The sequence below is a fragment of the Carcharhinus amblyrhynchos genome, chromosome 9, assembly GCF_965287045.1.
Source record: "Carcharhinus amblyrhynchos chromosome 9, sCarAmb.v2.hapA, whole genome shotgun sequence".
NCBI classification, from domain to species: Eukaryota; Metazoa; Chordata; class Chondrichthyes; order Carcharhiniformes; family Carcharhinidae; genus Carcharhinus; species Carcharhinus amblyrhynchos.
Genome location: NC_137332.1, coordinates 78,358,010 through 78,382,027, shown reverse-complemented (window position 1 = coordinate 78,382,027; position 24,018 = coordinate 78,358,010). Strand labels below are relative to the sequence as shown.

The following is a 24,018-nucleotide window of genomic DNA, read 5'->3' as shown; positions in this document are numbered from 1 at the left end:
TGGAAGCAGGGGGTGGGGTCTCATGGACAAGATATAATGGGAGGAGGGAGTGCAATGAAATAATAATGTAACTTCAGGTAAGGAAGTGGGAGCCAGTTAAATGGAAGCTTGGCCCACGGGGCTAAAGGAAAGGGGTGAAGTTATCGAGGCAGCTGGTCAGAAAGGGTATGTGCATGTGTATATGTATGTGTTTGTATATGCATGTGTGCAAATACATGTGTGTGTATGTGTGCAATTGCAATCCAGCCATTATTAGAACAGACAGTCTAACTTTTGGGTATACCACCTAGAAACCTCCCAAAGATAATTTAAAAATTAGAAGATTATCCATTGTCTCTATTTACTTCCATGTCACATGGTATGGGGGATCAATTGTCAACCCCATATTACTCTTCACGTTGGAGGTATTAAGATGCCATAAGAAAATCTCTCTACAGATCAGGCATTGTGTACCAGAATAACTTCTTGTCCAATGGAACACAAGTACTTCAACAAGCTCTCCCTCAATGATGGGCAGCTCATCCAATACTGTTTCAAACCCTGTTTCATGAAGGTGAATTAGTGACCACACACCCCATCTATAAAAACAGCGTGTTAACATGGGAGAATCTATCAGCAGTACAAATTGCAGAACTAAATGCATGATGCCTGCCAAAAATGCAACATGATTACACACTGTGGAGTCTTGGATTTGACTATATGTTGCATCCCTAAGTACCACTCTGTGTAAAATAAAATGCTTTCTAATCTGCAATAATAGTTGAATGTTTCCTCCACAAAGACAATATTAATACATATTGGACCCTAATAAAACAGGAGAACAGATTCGGCCATGAGAATACACGCAAGGCAAACATTATCATCGCCACCTGATTCTTCCTCCAATTCTTCCAGCTTCCAATGAAGAAGTTAAAATCAAACAATCTGCATGTTTGGCTGACACTACTTAAACAGATTCAAAGTTTTACAACCAGACCAAAGTGAGCCTGGGGTTTAACGATCTCCACAAAACAACTGCAGGAGCCAAGCAACATTTTACCCAGAAGGCTGTGTGGATTGCATATAACACAGCTGGCGAAGGGGGCGTGGGGGTGGGAAATGGACATGACGAAGATTCCTCTGTCAGAACTCTTTGTGCTCTCCATAGTCATTGTACAGCACTGTCAGGAACTGTTCATCACAGATCTTCTTCACCTCTGTGCTCAGGTCTTGCCAGTTTATTCCTGAACGCTTCATTTCACTGTACTGGCAGGAGAGATACTTCAATGAGATCCGACGCAGGATGATCTTGGGCTCTCGCAGTAGGCTTCTGCACCAGCTGCTCAGCTCTTCCAACTTGGACAGGATCAGACCAGCCTTTCTGCAGGTGAAAGATGGAAAGGTGCATGCGCATATGGGGAAGAGAGAGAGAGGGAGAGGGGGCAAGATAGATTGTAAAGTGAGGAAGACAAGGGCAGAGAGGGTAGGAAGTAGCATAGACAGGAATGAATGAGAGACAGACAGGAGAGAAACAAAGTGAAAGGAGAAAGTAATGGATGCATGGAAGAATGGGAGCAGAGAGGTGGAGAAGGGAAGAGAATGAGGCAAGGACAGATAGGGTGAAAAGGAAGAGAAAGATGATGATGGACAGAGTGAGAGAAACAGATGAAGGAAAACGAAAGGGAGAAGAAAAAGAGAGAGAGAAAAGGAAGCCAAGAAAGAGCAAGTGGTTGAATGAGAGGGGAATGGTGAGAAATTGGACATAAAAGATGGGAAGAATGAGAGAGGTTAGTTTTAATTTTACTTCAAACTCACTTTCAGTCACATGTATAGGATGAGGAATTTACACCATTGAGAGTATTAATCCAGGTGGGGGTTCAACAAAATATCATTCCTTTACATTCCAACTTGGAAATTCAAAAGATTCAGTGGCACAGAATGGCTTTAAATAATGGGGTGTATTTTTTCATGAATGACATATGCAGATACAATTGCACAGCACTGTTTACACAATTATCCTATTAAACTGAATACAACAGAATGAATGATCGAACAAGGTGTCAGACTTGGTTGAGTGATAGTGCACTGTCCCTGAATTAGAAGATGGTGTGTTCATTTCCACTCCAGGGACTTGAAGACATAATCCGGCTGATATTTCCTTGGTGCTGATACAGTCTTACTACTTGGAATAGGGCTGACAAGCTTCACGGCAAATTTTATACAACAAACTGCCCCACTACAAACTTCACAGCAAAGAATTTTGGAAAGGGCTTGGAGTAAATCCAGTTGTTGTGGTCTACTTTGCAATAAGTGACGTAGGTAGAGAGGTTCTTCAGAGTATCAGGGGTTAGGGTCTAATTTAAAAAGTAGGACCTTGAGGGTAATGACCTCTGGATTACTGCCTGAGATGTGCAAAGTGACATAGGAGCAGCAGGTAGATCAGGAAAATTAACACATGGCTAAGTGTCTGGTGTGGGCAAATAGTTCCTTTCCATTGGACATGAGGCAGTTCTGGGGCAGGAAGGAGCTATACCTCAGGGACAGGCTCAACCTGAAACAGGGTGAGGCTGGTGACTGCTATGCTAGTGGAAAGGGTAAATAGAGAGGTCGCATAGGCTTTAAACTAATAAGGCAGGGAGGGGAATCAACAAGAAACGTAAGCAGCCTAAATGTAAACAAAAGAGGAAAGAATAGTAAAGAATCAAGTAAGGGAGAATGTAAATGGCAAGGGATTAAATAAAGTTAGAACAGAAATATAAAAGGACACTTAAACATGAATTGAGAGCAAATCTCATTAAAAACAAGTTAAATGTCTGGACTGCTTAGAAACCAAAGATTGGGATCACACAGACATGGCTATGAGTACATCAGGACTGGGAATTAAACACTGCAGTGTAAGGAAAGTTAGAGAGGGGAAATGGGAAACTGTTCTTATTTGGGATAACATCATAAGATTGGAAAAAGCGACACATCAGCAAGACCAAAATAGAATTTGTGTGAATAGAAATAAGAGATAAATGATCAATCACTCTATTGGCCACTAATAGAGGAAGAGAGGCAGAGGAAGAAATGCGCAGACAAATTAATGAAGTAAATAACATATAATCATAGGGGATTTCAACTACCCTGTACTAATTGGAGAGTAGTAGTAGGTTAATGAGATAAGTAAATAGAGTTCTTACAATGTGCAAAGGACATCTTAGTTACGCCTTATGTAAAAATCCAAAGAAGGGAAGATTCACTAGTTGATCTGGTAATGGGGAATGGACCAAAGCGGATAAGAAAGTGAAAGTGATAGTGAGCATAACATAATGTGCTCCAAGGTCATGATAGAGAAGGACACAAGTAGGACAAAAACAAAGTTAATACATTTTGAGTGGCTGAGAATAGAAGCTGGGAAAACAGAATGGGCAATAATATTGGCAAATAATGACATAGAACAACAATGGGAGATACTTGTTTTTGATGGTAGATGATAATCATAGGATCCTACAGTACAGAAAGAGGCCATTCAGTCCATCAAGTCTGCATCACCCATAACCCCAGGCCCTATCTGCATAACCTCATGCATTTACCCTAGCTAGTCCCTGAAACTAATTTACCACAGCCAATCCTCTTAGCCTGCACATCTTTGGCTATGAGAGAAAACTGGATGAAATCCACATCAATTCCCGGCTTGGGTTGCTGTCTGTGTGGAATCTGCATGTTCTCTCTGTGTCTGCATGGGTTTCCTGCAGATGCTCCAGTTTCCTCCCACACTCCAAAGCAAGGTTGAGTGGCCATGCTAAATTGATCCTAGCATCAGAAGATTAGCAAGGATGAGGGTTTATGGGAATAAGGTCTGGATAGGATTATGTTCGTTGCAGACTCGATGGGCTGAATGGCCTCCTTCTGCACTCTAGGGATTCTATGCTTCTACAATTCACACAGACACAAGGAGAATGTACAAACTCCACACAGTCAGTGACTCAAGCCAACTCTGGTCCTTTGTGTTGTGAGGCAGCAGCGCTAACAACTGTGCCACCACGCCATCCTTAGGGAACCAGGATGGAAGGGCAACTGCCATTTAATACCCATCTAAACAAGCAGATGGGAGTTTAGCACGCTAGTCCTCCAAAGGACGATAAACCAAAGAATTCAGTAAGTCTGACAAGTCCATTAGAGTGCTTTGAGGAGGAAACAAGAAAATTAGATAAAGGAGAATCAGTGGATGTGATTTATTTAGATTTCCAGGAGTCCTTTGACAAAGTGCCACACAGGAGATTGTTAAATGAGTTAAACGCCTACGATATTAAGGATAAGTTCCTGACATGGATAGAGGATTGGCTGACTGGCAGAAGACACAGAGTGGGGATAAAGGGGTCTTTTTCACGATGGCAGCCGGTGACTAGTGTGTGAAAAAACTAGGGTATGCCTCAGGGGTCAGTGCTGGGACCACAACTTTTCACAATATACATGAACAATTTGGAGGAAGGAGCGGAAAGCACTGTTGCTAAGTTTGCAGATGATACAAAGATATGTGGAGAGACAGGTAGTATTGAGGAAGCAGGGAGGCTGCAGAAGGACTTGGACAGGTTAGGAGAGTGAGCAAAGAAATTGCAGATGGAATACAATGTGGAAAAGTGTGAGGTTATGCACTTTGGAAGAAGGAATGGAGGCATAGGTTATTTTCTAAATGGGAAAATGCTTAGGAAATCAGAAGCACAAAGGGACTTGGGAATCATTGTTCAAGATTTTCTTAAAGTTAATGGGCACGTTCAGTCGACAGTTAGGAAGGCAAATGCAATGTTAGCATTCACGTCGAGAGGGCTAGAATCTAAGAGCAGGGATGTACTACTGAGGCTGTATCAGGCTCTGGCCAGGCCCTATTTGAGCAGTTTTGAGCCCCAAATCTAAGGAAGAATATGCTGGTCTTGGAAAGGGTCTGCAGCAGGTTCACAAGAATGATCCCTGGAATGAAGAGCTTGTTGTATGAGGAATGGTTGAGAACTCCGTGTCTGTACGTGTTGGAGTTTAGAAGGATGAGGGGGGATCTTTTTGAAACTTACAGAATACTGCAAGGCTTGGATAGAGTGGACGTGGAGAGGATGTTTCCACTCGTGGGAAAAACTAGAACCAAAGAGCACAACCTCAGGCTAAAGGGACGATTCTTTAAAACAGAGATGTGGAAGAATTTCTTCAGCCAGAGAGTGGTGAATCTTTGGAACTCTTTGTCACAGAGGGCGGCGCAGGCCAGGTCATTGAGCGTCTTTAAGACAGAGACGGATAGGGTCTTGATTAATAAGGGAATTGGGGGTTATAGGAAAAAGAGAGGAGAATGGAGATAAGAAAAATTTTAGCCGTGATTGAATGATGGAGCAGACTCAACAGGCCGAATGGCCTAATTCTGCGCCTATGTCTTATGGTCTTACTTGCTCAGTCCCCCACTGGAATATCAGTTAATATTAAGTTCTGAAGTGGGTCTTAAATCTCCAACCTTCTGAAGAACATGTAACAATGGAAGAGACATAAACAAATCTGGATTCCTAGGACTTGGAATCACACTAAAACTTTCCTTTAAAATATTATTGCTTGTGCTGGGGTGGTTTGGATTTAGCTTGGATTTCTTTTGTAGCCAGCTTTTTGGTTTTTAATCATTCCTTTATTGATGGTTGAGAAAATTCTATTCCACTGAAAATAGCGACTGCTGCTAGACTGGAAAATATTTAAGTTCGAGTACAGCTCTTTAGTTTGATCAGCAAAGAGTTTGCTCAACTCCAGCGCCAAGGTCTATTCTTTGACAAAGTTTGCCTATTTTGGTATTGAAGCTGGTTGGTTGAAAATTCACTGCGAAGTTTTTTTTTGAAAATTTACTAAATGTAAGAAACATATAGGGTTATGCCTTACAAAACTGCAAACAGAATTTGGTTTACAAAGTGGCATATTTTGTTACAACAACATTCATTTGATTTGGGAACCTCATCCCATGGAAGCAATTGCACCATGTGTGTGTGTTTACTTGTTTGCATTGGGTTACTGTGAGAAGCTGTGTATTGCTGAATTTTATTCTAAACACTCCATCCACACAGTGCAGCTTTTCTGTTTTAACAGTGTACTATGAAAAACTGACCTAAGCAGTTATGTTTTCTAAATACATGGGAATGTTTTATGCTGACCTGTCACCGCAGGCTTACTCCAGCCCCTGTAACCTTCCATGGCATTCATTCTAACCTCTCTTATTTCATTCCAAAAATGTAATCAAAGTAAATCAGAATATGGCTTTCCAAAATGATGGTGCCTTTGACTGATTGTGACTTAACAATGGACCAAAAATATTGTGACAACTGTATTTTTACTTGCCTTTGACTAGTCTAAGTGACAGGTTAAGAAGAGCAGCAGCATTTACTGCTCACACAGGAGAAACAACATGCTTGAGAATTACATGTTACATTACCAGGACTTTGTAGGCCATGGTGCGACAATAATTTTACACGAATTTACATTCTAGTCAAGCTTTGAGATGTTGTGTCATTGATGTAATTGGGTTAATCCTGGCAATCAGCTAGTGATCCCCTTTACTGCCCAGTCAGAACTATCACAAAGCACCCATACAATTTTTTTCTAACTGTCACCTCTCAATCAGGAGAGACTTCCAGCCATAGTATAAGGGAATACGGAAAAAGGCTTACAAAAGACATAAGAATCAACTCAAAAAAATTGTATTGAGTGAGAGCAGTCAGGAGCAATGTGTGTCCATTGACAATCAATGATGGTAACCTTGTCTCTGAAAGTCAGGAAATGTTGGATGCATTGAAGAATTACTCTGCGCTAGTTTCTAAGTAGAGGAAATGATCAGCATGATAGAAATTGCAAGAAAACTAATATTGAATCAAAGTCAAGTACTCATCAAACATAACAATGGTGGAGAAAATGATGGCACTAAAGAATGAGAAATCCCCTGGAGCAGATGGTTTCCAATCTAGCATTTTAATGGATGTAGAAATGCCCCAACTATAGCCTTCCAAATATCTCTTGACATCAGAACCATTCTTTATAATTGGAAAATGATGCATGCCACTCCACTAATTAAGAAGGGAAATCTGACTAGACCAGTTATTTTAACATTTGTTCCTGAGACATTGTTAGAGTGTTTGACAAGGTACCTCACAAGAGGTTATTGCAGAAGGTCAGGGGGCATGGAGTTGGGGGTAGGTTGTTAGCGTGGACAGAGGACTGGTTGTCAAATAGGAGGCAGAGAGTGGGGGTCAACGGGTGCTATTCGGATTGGCAGTTGGTGACTAGTGGAGTGCCCCAGGGGTCGGTGCTGGGGCCTCAGCTATTTACCATTTATACAGATGATCTGGAGGAGGGAACCGAGTGTAGGGTGTCGAAATTTGCTGATGACACCAAAATTGGTGGAAAGGCAAATTGTGTGGAGGGTGGTGAGAGTCTACAGAAGGATCTAGATAGGCTGGGCGAATGGGCCAGGAAATGGCAAATGGAATTTAATGTTGGCAAGTGCGAGGTGGTCCACTTTGGTAGGAATAATGGTAGGAAGGATTATTACTTACGTGGAGAAAAACTGCAGCAGGCGACGGTGCAGAGGGACCTCGGGGTCCTTGTGCATGAGTCGCAAAAACCCAGCTTGCAGGTGCAGCAGGTGGTCAGGAAGGCGAATGGGATGCTGGCCTTCATCGCGAGGGGGATTGAATATAAAAGTAGGGAGGTCTTGCTGCAGCTGTATAGGGCATTGGTGAGGCCGCAGCTGGAGTACTGTGTGCAGTTTTGGGCGCCACACCTGCGCAAAGATACTTTGGCCTTGGAGGGAGTGCAGAGGAGGTTTACTAGGCTGATGCCGGAGTTGAGGGGGTTGAGCTATGAGGAGAGGCTGAATAAATTAGGCTTGTACTCGTTAGAGTTTAGAAGAATGAGGGGAGATCTCATTGAGACGTATAAGATGATGAATGGGATGGATAGGATAGAGGTGGAGAGACTCTTCCCGCTCAGAAAGAATAGCAGGACTAGGGGGGCACAGCCTCAAGATAAAGGGGGGGGGGGCGGTTTAGAACAGAGTTGAGGAGGAACTTCTTCACTCAAAGGGTGGTGAATCTCTGGAATTCTCTGCCCGTTGAGGTGGTGGAGGCTGCCTTGCTAAATATTTTTAAGACGCGGGTTGATGGGTTTTTGATAAGAGAGGGGATTAAGGGTTATGGGGAGAGGGCGGGAATGTGGAACTGAGCCATGACAGATCAGCCATGATCTTACTGAATGGCGGGGCAGGCTCGAAGGGCTAGTTGGCCTACTCCTGCTCCTATTTCTTATGTTCTTATGTCAACATCTAATAATTTTCAGCTGATCATAAAGGGTCAGAGGAGGCATTTGGTAAGAGACCACAAGCTAAAATTTCATGGGATGCAAGGGAAAAAATTGACCTGGTTAGGAAAATGGCCAAGCTGTTGTGGACAAAGCCAAAGGACAATGAGAAGGTGCTCGAATTGGCAGGACAGAGTTTACAAGAATCTATCTTGAAGCTTTAACCATACACTTTACTTAATAATGGTTTTGCTAGTGGGATAGAAAATCATGCAGTCAAATTTGGTGAAGGCACAATGATAGGAGACATTGTAAGCATTGTAAATGAAAGTACAGAAAGCACAAATATCAATAGATTAACTGAATGGTCAATTTTAACATCGGCAAAAGTGGGGTCATCTGCTTGGGACAAGATTAAAACAGGGCACTTTCTAAATGCTAGAAACAGTGCAGGTTCATGAACAGGTACTGAAAAGAATCAAAAAGATTAATGGAATGCATTATTTATATCTAGAGGATTAGAATACAAGGGAGAAGTCATTCTTCAGATAAACATAGCCCTGGTTAGACAACACATGCACTACCATGAACAGCTCTGAGTATCAGAACTTAGGAACGATCTATTGGCCATTGAAGGGGTGTAATGAAGATTTACAGGAATGAGAGTTAAATTACCAAGAGTGATTACACAAAATGCATCATATTCCCTGGAACTAGTCAAAGTTTTCAAGATACTAAGGGGAACCTGCAAGGATAGCAACGATGTGGGGATGCTGGCGTTGGACTGGGCAGGGCATAGTAAGAATTCTCACCACCCCAGGTTAAAGTCAAACAGGTTTATTTGGAATCATGAGCTTTCGGAGCACTGCTCCTTCACCAGGTGAATAGAACATAGAACATAACAGTGCAGAACAGGCCCTTCGGCCCACGATGTTGCGCCGACCAATTAAGAAAAAAGCAATGACCCTCTAACCTAAACCAATCCCTTTCCATCCATAAACCTATCCACGGACCTCTTAAACGTCCCCAAACTAGGCGCGTCTACAACTGCAGCAGGCAGGGCATTCCATTCCCCCACCACCCTCTGGGTAAAGAACCTACCTCTGACATCCGTCCTATAACTACCACCCCTTAATTTAAAGCTATGTCCCCTCGTGCTAGCTTTCTCCATCCGAGGAAAAAGGCTATCACTGTCCACCCTATCTATACCTCTAATCATCTTGTATGTTTCAATAAGGTCCCCTCTTAGCCTCCTTCTTTCTAACGAAAACAACCCCAAATCCCTCAGTCTCTCCTCATAGGACCTTCCCTCCATACCAGGCAACATCCTGGTAAACCTCCTCTGCACCCTCTCCAATGCCTCCACATCCTTCCTATAATGTGGGGACCAGAACTGCACACAATACTCCAAGTGCGGCCGCACCAGAGTTTCGTACAGTTGCAACATGACGTTGCGGCTCCTAAATTCAATCCCCCTACCAATAAACGCCCAGACACCGTATGCCTTCCTAACAACCTTATCGACTTGATTTCCAACTTTCAGGGATCTATGCACATATACACCTAGATCCCTCTGTTCGTCAACACTATTCAGAGTCCTACCGTTAGCCCGATACTCTACACATCTGTTATTCCTGCCAAAGTGAATTACCTCACACTTTTCCACATTAAACTCCATCTGCCACCTCTCGGCCCAGCTCTGCAACTTGTCCAAGTCCCTCTGTAAACTATGATACCCCTCTTCACTATCTACCACTCCTCTGACTTTGGTGTCATCAGCAAATTTACTGATCCATCCTTCTATACCCTCATCCAATCATTTATAACAATTACAAACAGCAGTGGCCCCAAAACAGATCCCTGAGGCACACCACTTGTAACCGAACTCCATGATGAATACTTTCCATCAACCACCACCCTCTGTCTTCTATCAGCTAGCCAATTCCTGATCCAATTAACTAAATCACCCTCAATCCCATACATCTGCATTTTCTGCAGAAGCCTTCCATGGTGAACCTTATCAAACGCCTTACTAAAGTCCATATATACCACGTCAACTGCCTTACCCCCATCCACCTCTTTGGTCACTTTTTCAAAAAACTCAATAAGGTTAGTAAGGCACGACCTACCCTTCACAAAACTGTGCTGACTATCTCCAATCAATTCATTACTCTCTAAATAACTATAAATCCTATCCCTAATAATTTTTTCTAATACTTTGCCCACAACAGAAGTAAGGCTCACCGGTCTATAATTCCCGGGAAAGTCTCTATTCCCCTTCTTAAACAATGGGACAACATTCGCTATCCTCCAGTCTTCTGGCACTATACCTGTGACCAACGACGACCTGAAGATCAGAGCCAGAGGCTCTGCAATCGCCTCTCTTGCGTCCCAGAGAATCCTAGGGTAAATCCCGTCCGGCCCAGGGGACTTATCTATTTTCAAACCCTCAAGAATATCTAGCACATCCTCCTTATCTACTGCAATACTATCCAGTTTACAACCCTGTAACCCAGTGTTCTCCACAACTACATTTACGTCTCCCTGCGTGAATACCGAAGAGAAATATTTGTTCAGTGCCTCTCCAATCTCTTCCGGTTCCACACATAACTTCCCACTGCTGTCTCTGACTGGCCCTAATCTTGCCCTAACCAATCTTCTATTCTTAACATATCCAAAGAAAGCCTTAGGATTCTCCTTAATCCTATCAGCCAAAGTCTTCTCGTGTCCTCTTTTAGCTCTTCTTAACTCACTCTTTAACTCCCCCCTGGCTAATCTATAGCTTTCCAGTGCACTACCTGAGCCCTCAAGCCTCATCCTGACATAAGCCTCCTTTTTCCTTCTAACCAGCGAATCAACTTTTTTAGTGCACCACGGTTCCCTTGCTCGACCATTTCCTCCTTGCCTGACAGGGACATACTTATCAAGGACTCGCAGTAGCTGCTCCTTGAATAAACTCCACATTTCGGATGTTCCAAGACCCTGTAGTTTCCTAGTCCAACTTATGCTCCCTAATTCTCTCCTAATAGCCTCATAATTACCCTTACCCCAGCTATAACTACTGCCCCGAGGTTCATGCCTATCCCTTTCCATCACTAAGGTGAACATAACCGAATTGTGGTCACTATCACCAAAATGTTCACCAACTTCCAAGTCTAACACCTGGTCTGGCTCATTTCCCAGCACCAAATCCAATATAGCTTCACCTCTAGTTGGCCTATCTACATACTGAGTCAAAAAACCTTCCTGCACGCTTTGTGTAAAAACTGACCCCTCTAATGAGCTAGAGCTATAGCTATTCCAATCAATATTAGTAAAGTTAAAGTCTCCCATAACAATTACCCTATTACTTTCACTCCTGTCCAGGATCGTCTCTGCAATCCCTTCCTCTACCTCTCTAGAACTTTTAGGAGGTCTATAAAAGACTCCCAACAGGGTGACCTCTCCTCTCCTATTTCTAATCTCAGCCCATACTACCTCAACAGACAAGTCCTCATCAAACTTCTTTTCTGTCACTGTGATACAATCCTTGACTAATAATGCTACCCCTCCCCCCCTTCTACCTCCTTCTCTACTCCGACTGAAGCATTTGAACCCCGGAACCTGCAACAACCATTCCTGTCCCTGCTCTATCCATGTCTCTGAAATGGCCACAACATCAAAGTTCCAGGTACTGATCCACGCTGCAAGTTCATCCACCTTATTGCGAATACTCCTCACATTAAAGTATACGCATTTCAAACCATGCTCTACTCCACCCCCACGATGCCACGCTTTGCAGTCCTCATCTATTACCCCCTTAATTTCATCCCTGCTACTCAGGATCCCACCCCCCCTCTGAATCAGTTTAAACCCCCCTGCATAGCCTTTGCAAATTTTCCCCCCAAGATATTGGTTCCCCTCTGATTCAGGTGTAGACCATCACTCTTGTAGAGGTCCCACCTTCCCCAGAATGAGCCCCAATTGTTCAAGAACCTGAACCCCTCCCTCCTGCACCATCCCCTCAGCCAGGAGTTCAAACTTTCCCTCTCTCTGTTCCACTCTAAACTATCCCGTGGCACAGGCAAGAGTCCCGAGATAACCACTCTGTTTGATTTGGCCCTAAGTTTCCACCCCAACTCCATAAATTTCTGTTTAATATCCCCTTCCCTTATCCTCCCTATGTCATGTGTCCCCACATGAACTATGACTTGGGGCTGACTCCCCTCTCCCTTGAGAGTCTTGGTCTGTGTCTGTGTGGAGTTCAAATAGTTGGGGCTCTACTCACCTAATGAAGGAACAGCAATCTGAAAACTCAGAGGTAGGTTGCAATATGGAACTATGTTGCAAATCAGTCATAACCACGTGGAATGGAAGGTGCAACAGACTCGGGACCATACCTTTCTATTTTTCTATCAACTATTATTAGCAATTGATGATGCTTCAGAGGTATGACATTTATAACTGCTGGTAATGAGAAACTATCAACCTTTTATAAATGTGTAAATAGTTGCCCAAAACAAGACAACTTATATATTTCAAAAGGAGCAAACATGGTCTCCATTTCTTCTTTTGAAAAAAAAGGAAAATATAAACATAAACATTCATATAAGCCAAAAGGAGTAGGCCATTCGGCCCACTGAGCCTCATCATTTGAGAAGGTCTTAGCTGACTTGATTGTGTCCTCAACTCTACTTTCCTATCTACCTTGATGTCTAGAGGAGTGGAGTGTCAGCAGTGTCCATCAGATACTCCATCGGACAGGAGTAAGAGTTGGCAAAGGGGCAACTGCTGAAAGAGATATGAATGGCAGAGAGTATCCTCAGGAGAGGAATGGGACAACCATAGATCCTCCAAAAGACAGCATTCTGTGGGCAGCACAGTGGTCAGGACTGCTATCTCACAGCGCCTGGGACCTGGGTTCAATTTCAGCCTCAGGTGACTGCCTGTGTGGAATCTGCTTGTTGTCTCATTGTCTGCATGGGATTCTTCTGGGTGCTCCAGTTTCCTCCCACACTCCAAAGATGTCTGGTTAGGTTGATTGGCTATACTAAATTGCCCTTAGTGTCAGGGGGATTAGTAGGGTAAATATGTGACGTTACGGCCTGAGTGGGATTGTTGTTGCTGTAGGCTTGATGGGTCAGATGGTCTCTTTCTGCATTGTAAGGATTCTATTCTAATGATGGGCAAACTGAGGCACTGGCAAAGTCCATTTAACGGGTATGTGTATTTAGCCAAGGAACATTTTGGTTCAAAGAATTAACATCGCATTAATGAAGGTTTTCCTGACATGTGATTTGCATAATTACACTTTTGTTCAGAACCAAAATGTGTAGTGCAGTATTGTTAAAAAGAGGTCTGCTTGGGGTGTCTGGAATTCTCTGGAGTTTCTGGCAGTTGAGAATTGAAAGGAGACTCGATTTCTGAGAAAAGGAAAACCTAACAGGGTCCCAAGTTACACATTGTTCTTTGTATGTACAGCCTTTTTCCAGTAATATCCATGCTTGTAAAACATAATCAAAGATGACAGCAGCACCAAGGTATTCCTGATTTCCCATATGGGTAAGAACAATTAATCTATAACTTTTATCCTGTGACCACAGTCAAAACCACTTTTGCTAACCCTGGCATTTAATTATGTTTTCCTCGGAAATGACTTCGCTCTTTCCCTTCTGGCACATACTAGTCTAAATCAAAAAGGTTGGCAACAACCTGCCTCTGACAATAGGGAGCAAAGTGCTAAGAAGAAGATTATCCCTGGGCAACTTCCTCTGCCTCAAGCTAATCGTTCCCCCAATGGCTTTGGTGCGAGTATCAGGCTACTCCCTGACATGACCACACTGGTTCCTAAGAATGCTGGAGGGCAAACACATGGGGGAATTGTTAGGAATGTGGGGTTGGTCTCAGGGTTTCTCCATTCTCCTCCATCAATAGTCCAAACTCCCAGTGTCTCCAAATAGGGCAGGGGAGTGGGGTGGAAACCATAGAATCCCCACGGTGCAGGAGAAGGTCATTGAGCCTGCACCGCCAACAATCCCAACCAACCCCTAACCCCATGCATTTATCCTGTGAATCTTCCTGACACTAAAGGGTAATAATTGAGCATGACCAATCAACCTGCACTTCTTTGGAGTGTGGGAGGAAACCTGAGTACCAAGAGGAAACCCACACAGATGCAGTGAGAACGTGCAAATTCCATGTAGACAATGACCTGAGACTGGAATTGAACCTGGGTCCCTGGTGCTGAGGGGCAGCACTGCTAACCACTGTGCCAATTGTGCTGTCAATTCCTCTCAACATTCATTCAAAACAGGCCTCGTTTCATCTGTTAACAAACTGGTAGTCCATTTTACACTCTGCACAACTCCCACTTTCCACTGATTACATTCTGCAAGCTGCTGGCCACTCAAGATTAGGATGATCCTTAAAAACCACACAAAAGTAGGACAAGCAAATTGCATGGACGAGACAACTTCCATTGGTGAAGAAGTTGTTGAGGCATGCAGTTAATGAAGTAAAGTCAAAGGCTAATGATTTGCAATGTCTAATCAGGCCTGTTGATAATTAATTGATCTTTTCTGTGTAATTTCCTCTCCATTTGAAATGCTGTGAAATGTTTGTGAAGAACGCAAAACCTTGGCCAGTAATTGGCTGTGTGGTTTTGCCCTCAAATAGCTCATGCGGGTCATTAACATTATCAGTCTGTCCCACCTTCCCTAGCCCTGGGTGGGAAAGTTCCTATTAATTGGCAACAGAGGACAATTGTAAAGCCTACAGCATCTTATAGCCACAGATAGCAAACAGCATTGTTTATTAACAATGTACCTTGGATTAGATCATCATTGCTTGAGTTTTACCTTCTGAAATGAACAAGCATGAGAGGGGAAAAAGGGAATAACATGGATTACTCCATTCTGGAACCAGCTGATGTGCACAAACCTTGGTCCCAATTCGTCTTCACAGCGCCAGGTGAACTCTCCAAAATGTTCGTAGTCTTGATTGTAGTGGTAATACACTCGATGAAGAGTAGATGAGCCCAGATCCATCAGTGTGTTGTATGCAGTTTGTTGTTCCTTTCCACTTGTGTAGCCATTGAACAAGTTATAGATTTTGTCAGCAATTTCTGGAGAAGTCAAAAGTGTACCAGTTAATGTAAGTGATCAAAGATGAATAGAAATCGGTTCTGTAAATGAGTTGAAAGCCTTATTCCACATTGTGGCTAGCTAAAATACCAAAAGAATTTTGATGTTTAAGGCAACTAACGGATCTATTTGGGTAGATTTAAAAGGTTGGATGTTACATTTCCCACTCCACTAATGGGTTTTGAAGGTAGAGGATGAGAGGAGGAGAGGGGTCTATAAAATTCAGAGAGTGGCTTTTGCCATCTACTCACCCATCCCTGACCTGTCTAAAATTTTACAGGGGCAGGGAAACCATTGGGCATGCTCCACTCCAACCCCACTCCAATTATTGGCCACTTAAGTGTCTCATTTCACCACACCACCACTTTGAATCATAGAATTCCTACAGTGCAGAAGGCTGCCATTTGGCCCATCAAGTCTGTGTTGACCATAATCCTACCCAGGTCCTATCCCTGTAACCCCATTTACACTGCTAGTTCCCCTGACACTAAGTGACAATTTAGCATGGCCAATCAACCTAACCTGCACGTCTGGAGTGTGGAAGGAAACTGGAGCACCCAGAGGAAACTCACACAGACATGGGAAAATCATGCAAACTCCATACAGACAATGACCTCAGCTGGAAATTGAACCATTGTGTCACCATGCTGCCCCACGCTGGGTGGGCAGCACAGTGGCACTGCTGCCTCACAGTGCCGTGGACCAGGGTTCAATTCCAGCCTCGGGTCACCGCCTGTGTGGAGTTTGCATGTTCTTCCCATGTCTGTATGGGTTTCCTCCCACAGTCCAAAGATGTGCAGGTTAGGTTGATTGGCCATGTTAAATTGCCCCTTAGGGGGATTAGCAGAGTAAACGTGGAGTTACAGGGAGAGAACCTGAGTGGGATTGTTATCATTGCAGGCTCAATGGGCTGAATGGCCTCCTTCTACACTGTAGGGATTCTATGACTCTATGGTATTTTACCTGAAGTTGGGAGGCTCATGCCTTGCAGAAATTCTGGCAGCTTGGACTGGTGCTGGACACCAAGTAGGCATGAGGGAAAGCTTCTTTGTGGGTCCCTGGCTCACTGAAGGTAACCCCTCCTAATCTTCACCCTATCAGAATCTTCAGCCTGGCTCCCAACCCCAAACTTACATTGGCATGGTGGGACGATCTGGCGCTTCAGCTTTTGTTGCTGTTCACAGCTGGCACTGCCAGGGTTATAGAGTAGAAGATCATTTGTTCCATTGAGTCTGCACCAACAATAATCCCACCCAGGTTCTACCCCTGTAACCCCATCTATTTACCCTGCTCGTCCTCCTGACACTAAGGCACAATTTTAACATGGCCAATCAACCTCAACCACACATCTTTGGAGTGTGGGAGGAAACCAGAGCACCCAGAGGAAACTCACGGGGAGAACATGCAAACTCTACAGACAATGACCTGAGGCTGGAATTGAACCTGAGTCCCTGGCACTATGAAGCAGCAGTGCTAACCGCTGTGCCACCTTGCTATCCATTACCTGATCGGCCAGTTAAGTTGGGACTTGCTACTGAGAAGTGTTTATCCAGCAATAAGGACACTCCAGTAGCAAGCAATAAAAGAACTAACTTCACCAAGTAAAAGTTTAATAGAGAAACTTTATTCCACCACCACTTGGGCCACAAAAGTTCCCCACAATCCCCATTTGCTTTCTATTTATACTGGGTCAGCTGACCACCACATCATTTTGCCTTTGGTTACACTGTCCACTGAGTCAGCTGACTCGCACAGCATATTACCATTGGTTACATTGTAATGGGCGGGGATGCACATTTTAAACCAATTAATATTGCACCCATCTCCCAAGGCAGGAGTTCATTGCAAATGATGGAAAGAATTGTGGAGTGATGCAGTTTGGAACAGCTGGCATGGAAAGACAGTCATTGCACAATTTTGGGAAAATGTAGATATGAATAGAGAATTTACTGTCCATGTACAAAAATAACCTTCAAGCAGGGTAAGTTGAAAAGGTGATTAAAGGAGTATAACATTTATCTGAGTTAATAAACAAGCATTCTACAATGATATAAATCATTAATGTTGGCTGAAGTTATGTGAACAATTCTGGACATCACATTTCAGGAGATACGTAAAGTCTACAGAAAGGGCACAGAGGAGATGTTTCCAGGGATGAGGCACTTTACTTATGTTTATTTATTAGTGTCACAAGTAGGCTTACATTAACGCTGCAGTGAAGTTACTGTGAAAATCCCCTAGCTGCCACACTCCAGCACTTGTTCAGGTACACTGAGGGAGAATTTAGCATGGCCAATGCACCTAACCAGTACCAGTCTTTCAGACTGAGGGGGGAAACCGGAGCACCCAGAGGAAACCCATGTAGACACAGGGAGAACCTGTAGATTCCATACAGACCGCAATCCAAGCCAGGAATAGAACTTGGTCCCTGGCACTATGAGGCAGCAGCGCTAACCACTGTGCCACCATGCTACCCATATGAGATGATTATGGAAAAGTTTAGACTGTTCTCCTTGGAACAGAGATGGTTCAGAGGTGATGAGCAGCTTCAATAGAGGAAAAAGAGGTAAACAATTCCCTGTGGTGAGTGGGGAAATAACCTGAGGTCATAGATTTGAATTCATTGGCTCTGAAGTTGAGAATGCGAGATTTATTTTCCACTCAAGAATTGCTGGCATTTTGGAACAAAGGTGGTGGAAACTAATTCCACAACTAAGTTGAAAGAGAGAGTTGGACAGGTAGTTGAGGATAAGGAACTGGCATGGTGACAAACAAAAAGCAGTTATAACACAAATGCTTTTTCAAAGCGCTAGCTCACTCGTAAAAAGGTTGTTACTTTGCAGTAGGATTTTATAGTTTTGTGCAGTAATACTCCATGATTCTAGTGAACACTAGGACACAGCACAAATTAAGCCTTCATTTAAAATGAGCACAAGATAGAAGAAGAAAGAAACAAGGAGAGGAAGAAAGAAAGAGGAAAGAAACACTTGTATCTATAAAAAAGAATTAAGGTTTGCATTTATACAGCATGATCTCAGGACATCACCAAGTACTTTTTGAAACGTCCCATGATAATGTAGGAAATATGGCAGCCAATATGTGGACACCTAACCTCCACAAACAGCAATATATTAATGACTAGATATTCTGTTTCTCTGGTGCCATTCACATCCTCTGGATATCCAAAGCACTTCACTGTCAATGAAGTAGTTTTGCAGTGCACTGACTATTGTAATGTGTGGGACACAACAGGCAATTGAGGAGGGAGTGGTGCAATGGTATTGTCACTGGGCGAGTAATCCAGAGTAATGCTCTGAGGACTCAGGTTCGAATCCCACAACAGATGATGAAATTTGAATCCAATAAAAAATATCTGGAATTAAGAATCTGATGATGACCATGAAACCATTGTTGATTATTGTTAGAGCCCATCTGGTTCACTAATGTCCTTTAGAGAAGAAAATCTGCCATCCTTACCTGGCCTGGCCTACGGGTGATTCCAGAGCCACAGCAATGTGGTTGACTCTAAACTGTCCTCCTTGCAAATCACTTCATTCAAGGGCAATTAGGGATGGGCAATAAATGCTGGTCCACCCAGTGACACCCATGAATAAAAAAAATTGCAAGATGCAAGCTCCCACAAACAGCAGTGTAACAATAATTGAAAAATCTTTAATAGTCTTAGCTGAGGGATAAAAATCAGCAGGACATTGAGTAGAGGTCTAAGCTCCTCAAATAGAACCACTGGATATTTAACTTCACCAAATAGGGCTTTGGTTTCATTCCTCATCTGAGAGATGGCACTTTCATCAGTACATCCCTCCTTCAGTACAACACCAGAGCGAAAAGCTAGATTTTGTGCAGAAGTCTCTGAAGTGGGCCCCACAACTGTCAGATTCAAAGACAAAAGTGTTACTCATTAAGCTATGGATGTCATGATTGCCACAAAGGAACAGTGGTTGCAGGTTGCAGAAGGAGATCCACTATAGCTAGCAGGAGCGTAGACGGTAAGGACTAATTGAGTGACCAAAATGGAAGTGCAAAGAATCAGTTGACACAGAATGTGAAGAGTGAATCAACTGGGTTAGATCACAGGTTTTGTTGATACTTAAGGGGGTCTGGCATAATTGGAAACCTACAACTATGATTAAAGTTCTCTCAATCAAATTACTAGAAGGAGTATACTCATGCGTAAGATCTCCATTGAGAGATGTCTACGTATAGCGTTCACATTTTTCAAATAGCAGGACAAAACTGGTATGTTTAAACTTTTGGTGCTGGCCCAGCGGGTCTGCTAGACCAGATAGAAGCTCCAGCCACTTTCCAGAATGAAAGCAAGTGAAGCATCTTTATTATTTCATACTTTAGACCGAAAAATGAAATTCATATTTTACAATTTTATTGCTGTTTACCATTGTACACAATTGAGATCATTTGCTCAAGACGCGGTCTTAGACTGGTAAGGATGTTTAGTCAGCCTTGTCTTCAAGTAAGCGATGCAAAGACTCATCTCCCAGAAAGCAACATAGTTGGTTCTAAGTTACAACCCCAAGATTGCTATTCTTAATCTAAAAATAGAGCAGTTAAAAGTTTGGATCATTGTGGGCCTAAAAGAGAACAGTGTTCGCAAACTGAGGTTAATAACTCCAACAACAAGACCAACTAAACATAACGAGGAATGTGCACATAGAGACCTGAAACTCACAGGGCCTGAGTTCACCATCAAGTTGCGCCCGTTTTCAGGTGCAAAAACTTGGTAAAGTCGGGCATGAGGCAAGTAGTGCGATCCGCGCCCACCTTCATGCCGGTTCTCCCTTTACCACGGCCCGAAAATGGACACAATTGGGACTGCGCCTTGAGACAGGCACAACGGTCATTTAAATGCATTGAATGCATTTAAATTTAAGTAATGGACTGCACAGCCAACTTTACCGGCACTTCCCTCTTTGCCATTACATTCACCAATTCGGAATTGGTGTGAAACTGACATGCTCAATAAAAGTCCGATTCGGGTGCTCCATCAGTGCCGGTTAGTGAAAAGCTAAGTGCATAGCGTCCAACGGCTCTCTGCCATTTTCTTTCTCGGGTCAGTGGTGGCGGCTCTGCGAGTGTGTGGGGAGTGGTGGGGGGAGGGGGGGGCTGTTGCCCTGCAGGGTCTCCGATGTCCGATTTGCAGCACGGACCCTGGTCTCAGTACTGACCTCGGGTCTTGCAGTGCTGCTGGATCCTAGTGCACTCAGCTCACTTCCAGCTGAAGGATGTGCACAAAGCCCTTGCAAATAGCACTGCTGCAGTCTCTCAACTTTGCAAAGAGCTGTGATTGTGGGGAGTATATGGATGGGGAAATTGAGAGGGTTGTGATTGTGGGGAGCATGTGGATGGGAGAACTGGGGGGGGCTGTGACCATGGGGGGGCATGCGGTTGGGGGAATTGGTGAGGCTGTGATGGTGGGGAGCATGCAGCTGGGTGAATTGGGGGGGCTGCGACTGTGGGGAGCATGTGGGTGGGGGAATTGGGGGTTATGGACAGTGATTGTTGATGTGGTGGGGTAAGCAGCGTTCCATAACCTCTATGTGTGTTCCTCACCATCTCTCCCCCCACCGCTTCAGTGTGACGAGATGGCTTTTGCAACGCAACCAATTGATCTTGCTGTTCTTTTGGTTGCTGCTGGAGCTGAGGAGGAGTAGGAGGAAGAATTGTAGGCCCAGGAGGCCCACGCTGTACCACCTGCAGGACCACAGAGAGATGACCACCAGAGGCAGGAGGTGGCTGCCATTCACCCTGGGGGAGGGGGCGCAGGAGAAGGAGGAAGCAGAGACCCCGGCAGTTCCACGCACGAGTGTCATTGAAACAGATGTTGGACACCATGTGCCGCTGCCATCTCCGCTTCCGAAAGGAGACAGTGCAACATCTGTACAACCTGACCATCGACTGCACACACATCATCCTCAAGGTCCCCCTACAGAATCTGAGGAGATTCATCAACAGAAAAGGGTTCCACTCCCTGAATGTTTAACTAGTGTGCGGACATAACGTGCACATTATGCAAGTCTGCACAAGATATATTCAGATAGTTTGCACTTCATTATCAGGGGCTCAGACATCCCGGAGGCATTTGAGGAGGAGCCCAGGATGTGGGGGTGGCTCGTGGGGGATATGGGTTACCTGCTTCGGACATGGCTGTTGACACCTGTGCGGGGGCCCGTGTCTGACGTGGAGGCCTGCTACGAGGCCCATTTAGCCACCTGCACAATAGTGGGCAGATGCATTGGGCTCCTCAAGATGTGATTCTGGTTCCTGGACTGATCTGGCAGGGCCCTCCAATATCAAGTGATCTCTTCCCGCATAGTGACTGTGTGCTGTGCCTTGCACAACCTTACTCCACAGAGAGGTGACATATTGGAGGAGGAGGAGGACTGACCAGCCGGGCATCGCTGGGGAGAATGACCAGCAAGAGGAGGAGGAGGAAGGGAAGAAGGACGAAGATGAGGAACAGCATGCCAAGGAACACCAACCAGACACTGGAGAGCTGGCAGCTCAAATGAGGCATGCAAGGGTGGCAAAGGAGGCCCTGATCACCAGGCGCCCAAAATTCCTTCTGTCTCCTGACTTTGTAACTTTTAAGGGGCGTGTGGACAAATACCTGAATAGGATGGGAGCAGAGAGATATGGTCCCCAGTAGGGTAGGGGATTTTAGTTCAACCGGGCAGCAGGCTTGGAGGGCTGAAGGGCCTGTTCCTGTGCTGTAATTTTCTTTATTCTTTGTTGTTATAACATTATCAGGAAATGGCAAATGGAATTTAATGTTGGCAAGTGTGAGGTGGTCCACTTTGGTAGGAATAATGGTAGGAAGGATTATTACTTACGTGGCGAAAAACTGCAGCAGGCGACGGTGCAGAGGGACCTCGGGGTCCTTGTGCATGAGTCGCAAAAACCCAGCTTGCAGGTGCAGCAGGTGGTCAGGAAGGCGAATGGGATGCTGGCCTTCATAGCGAGGGGGATTGAATATAAAAGTAGGGAGGTCTTGCTGCGGCTGTATAGGGCATTGGTGAGGCCGCAGCTGGAGTACTGTGTGCAGTTTTGGGCGCCGTACTTACGCAAGGATATTTTAGCCTTGGAGGGAGTGCAGAGGAGGTTTACTCGGCTGATGCCGGAGTTGAGGGGGTTGAGCTATGAGGAGAGGCTGAATAGATTAGGCTTGTACTCGTTAGAGTTTAGAAGAATGAGGGGAGATCTCATTGAGACGTATAAGATGATGAATGGGATGGATAGGATAGAGGTGGAGAGACTCTTCCCGCTCAGAAAGGACAGTAGGACTAGGGGGCACAGCCTCAAGATAAAGGGGGGGCGGTTTAGAACGGAGTTGAGGAGGAACTTCTTCACTCAAAGGGTGGTGAATCTCTGGAATTCTCTGTCCGTTGAAGTGGTGGAGGCTGCCTCGCTAAATATATTTAAGACGCGGGTTGATGGGTTTTTGATAAGAGAGGGGATTAAGGGTTATGGGGAGAGGGCAGGAATGTGGAACTGAGCAGCGACAGATCAGCCATGATCTTATTGAATGGCGGGGCAGGCTCGAAGGGCTAGATGGCCTACTCCTGCTCCTATTTCTTATGTTCTTATTTATCACGCCAGAGTGGTGGGCTTGAGTTTTTTGGCAGGCAGGAGACAATCTGAAATGACTCGCTAAAGCACCATTATGATGCTGCCCTGATGCAAACTAGTCTGACTCCTACTTGAGATCCACGTGCACGCTGGGACCTGGGCCCTCGTCTGCGTAGTGGGTAAGGGATTTGAAACCCCCATACAGGGCCCTGGGCGGGTAAGGTGGGGGACGGGAGGGAGTTGCTCGTGGTATCTGGGGAACCAATGCCTTCCTTTTCTCAGTGACACAGCATTGAGGGGCCTCCCCAACTGACAGCAACATGAAGCATCCCTCCGGCAATCATCAATAGAAGAGGATTCATATTCGAGACAAATGTGAGACAAATTAGTCACAGGTGGGAGGTGCAAAAACATTTAATTGCAATAATAGTGTTTAAATCAGACGTTCTAATATGAAGACTTGTGAACAGAAAATGTTAAGGTGCTTAGATATCTTTCTAACTAGCACAGACCTTCACCCATGCCATCTGAGTGCAACTAGAACTTCCTAATCTGACCTGGCCTACCATTACGCCTCAGTGACTCCCCAGAATGGGCATCAGAGGTAGAGGGGGCCAGCTGCCTATCTCGCCCTATTGCCTGTGATGCACATGGTAGGCGTCCTCTGGAGGTCCTGGACCTTGAGGGCCCGAGCCTGCTTCCAGATGTCTGGGATGTTTCCATGACATACCCTCTTCATCCCGTTGCCCTGGTGTCAGAAAGGGGGGAGTCAGAAGGTGTAGCCCCAGCCACAATCTTCTAGCTGGAAGACCCATCGTAAGTTTGAATTCTTCCTTCTCCCTTGTGGTTCCTGTGACCCCTGAGTCAGTCCATGGGACAGTGTTGCTTCTGCAGTGAACTCCAAAAGCTCTGGCATTGCCAGTCCTGGAGGGCCACCTACATTCTACCCATGGTGGTTGACAGGTGGCCATTTGAATCAGGGGCCACCTCTCAATGGCTGCAGCAAATGCCCTCTGAGACTGGG

General features: G+C 44.7%; 1 protein-coding gene across 1 annotated transcript in view; it reads right to left on the bottom strand.

The window, feature by feature from the left end:
- Positions 1-236: 236 nt before the first annotated feature.
- Positions 237-24,018, bottom strand: part of astn1 (astrotactin 1) — a 2,322,431-nt gene continuing 2,298,649 nt past the window's right edge. The window contains exons 22-23 of the mRNA XM_080195939.1: positions 15,190-15,373; positions 237-1,360 (exon numbers count right to left, since the gene is read on the bottom strand). Coding sequence (XP_080052065.1) covers positions 1,123-1,360; positions 15,190-15,373 — 422 coding nt within the window. The 3' untranslated portion in view covers positions 237-1,122. The remainder of the gene's footprint in view (positions 1,361-15,189; positions 15,374-24,018) is intronic.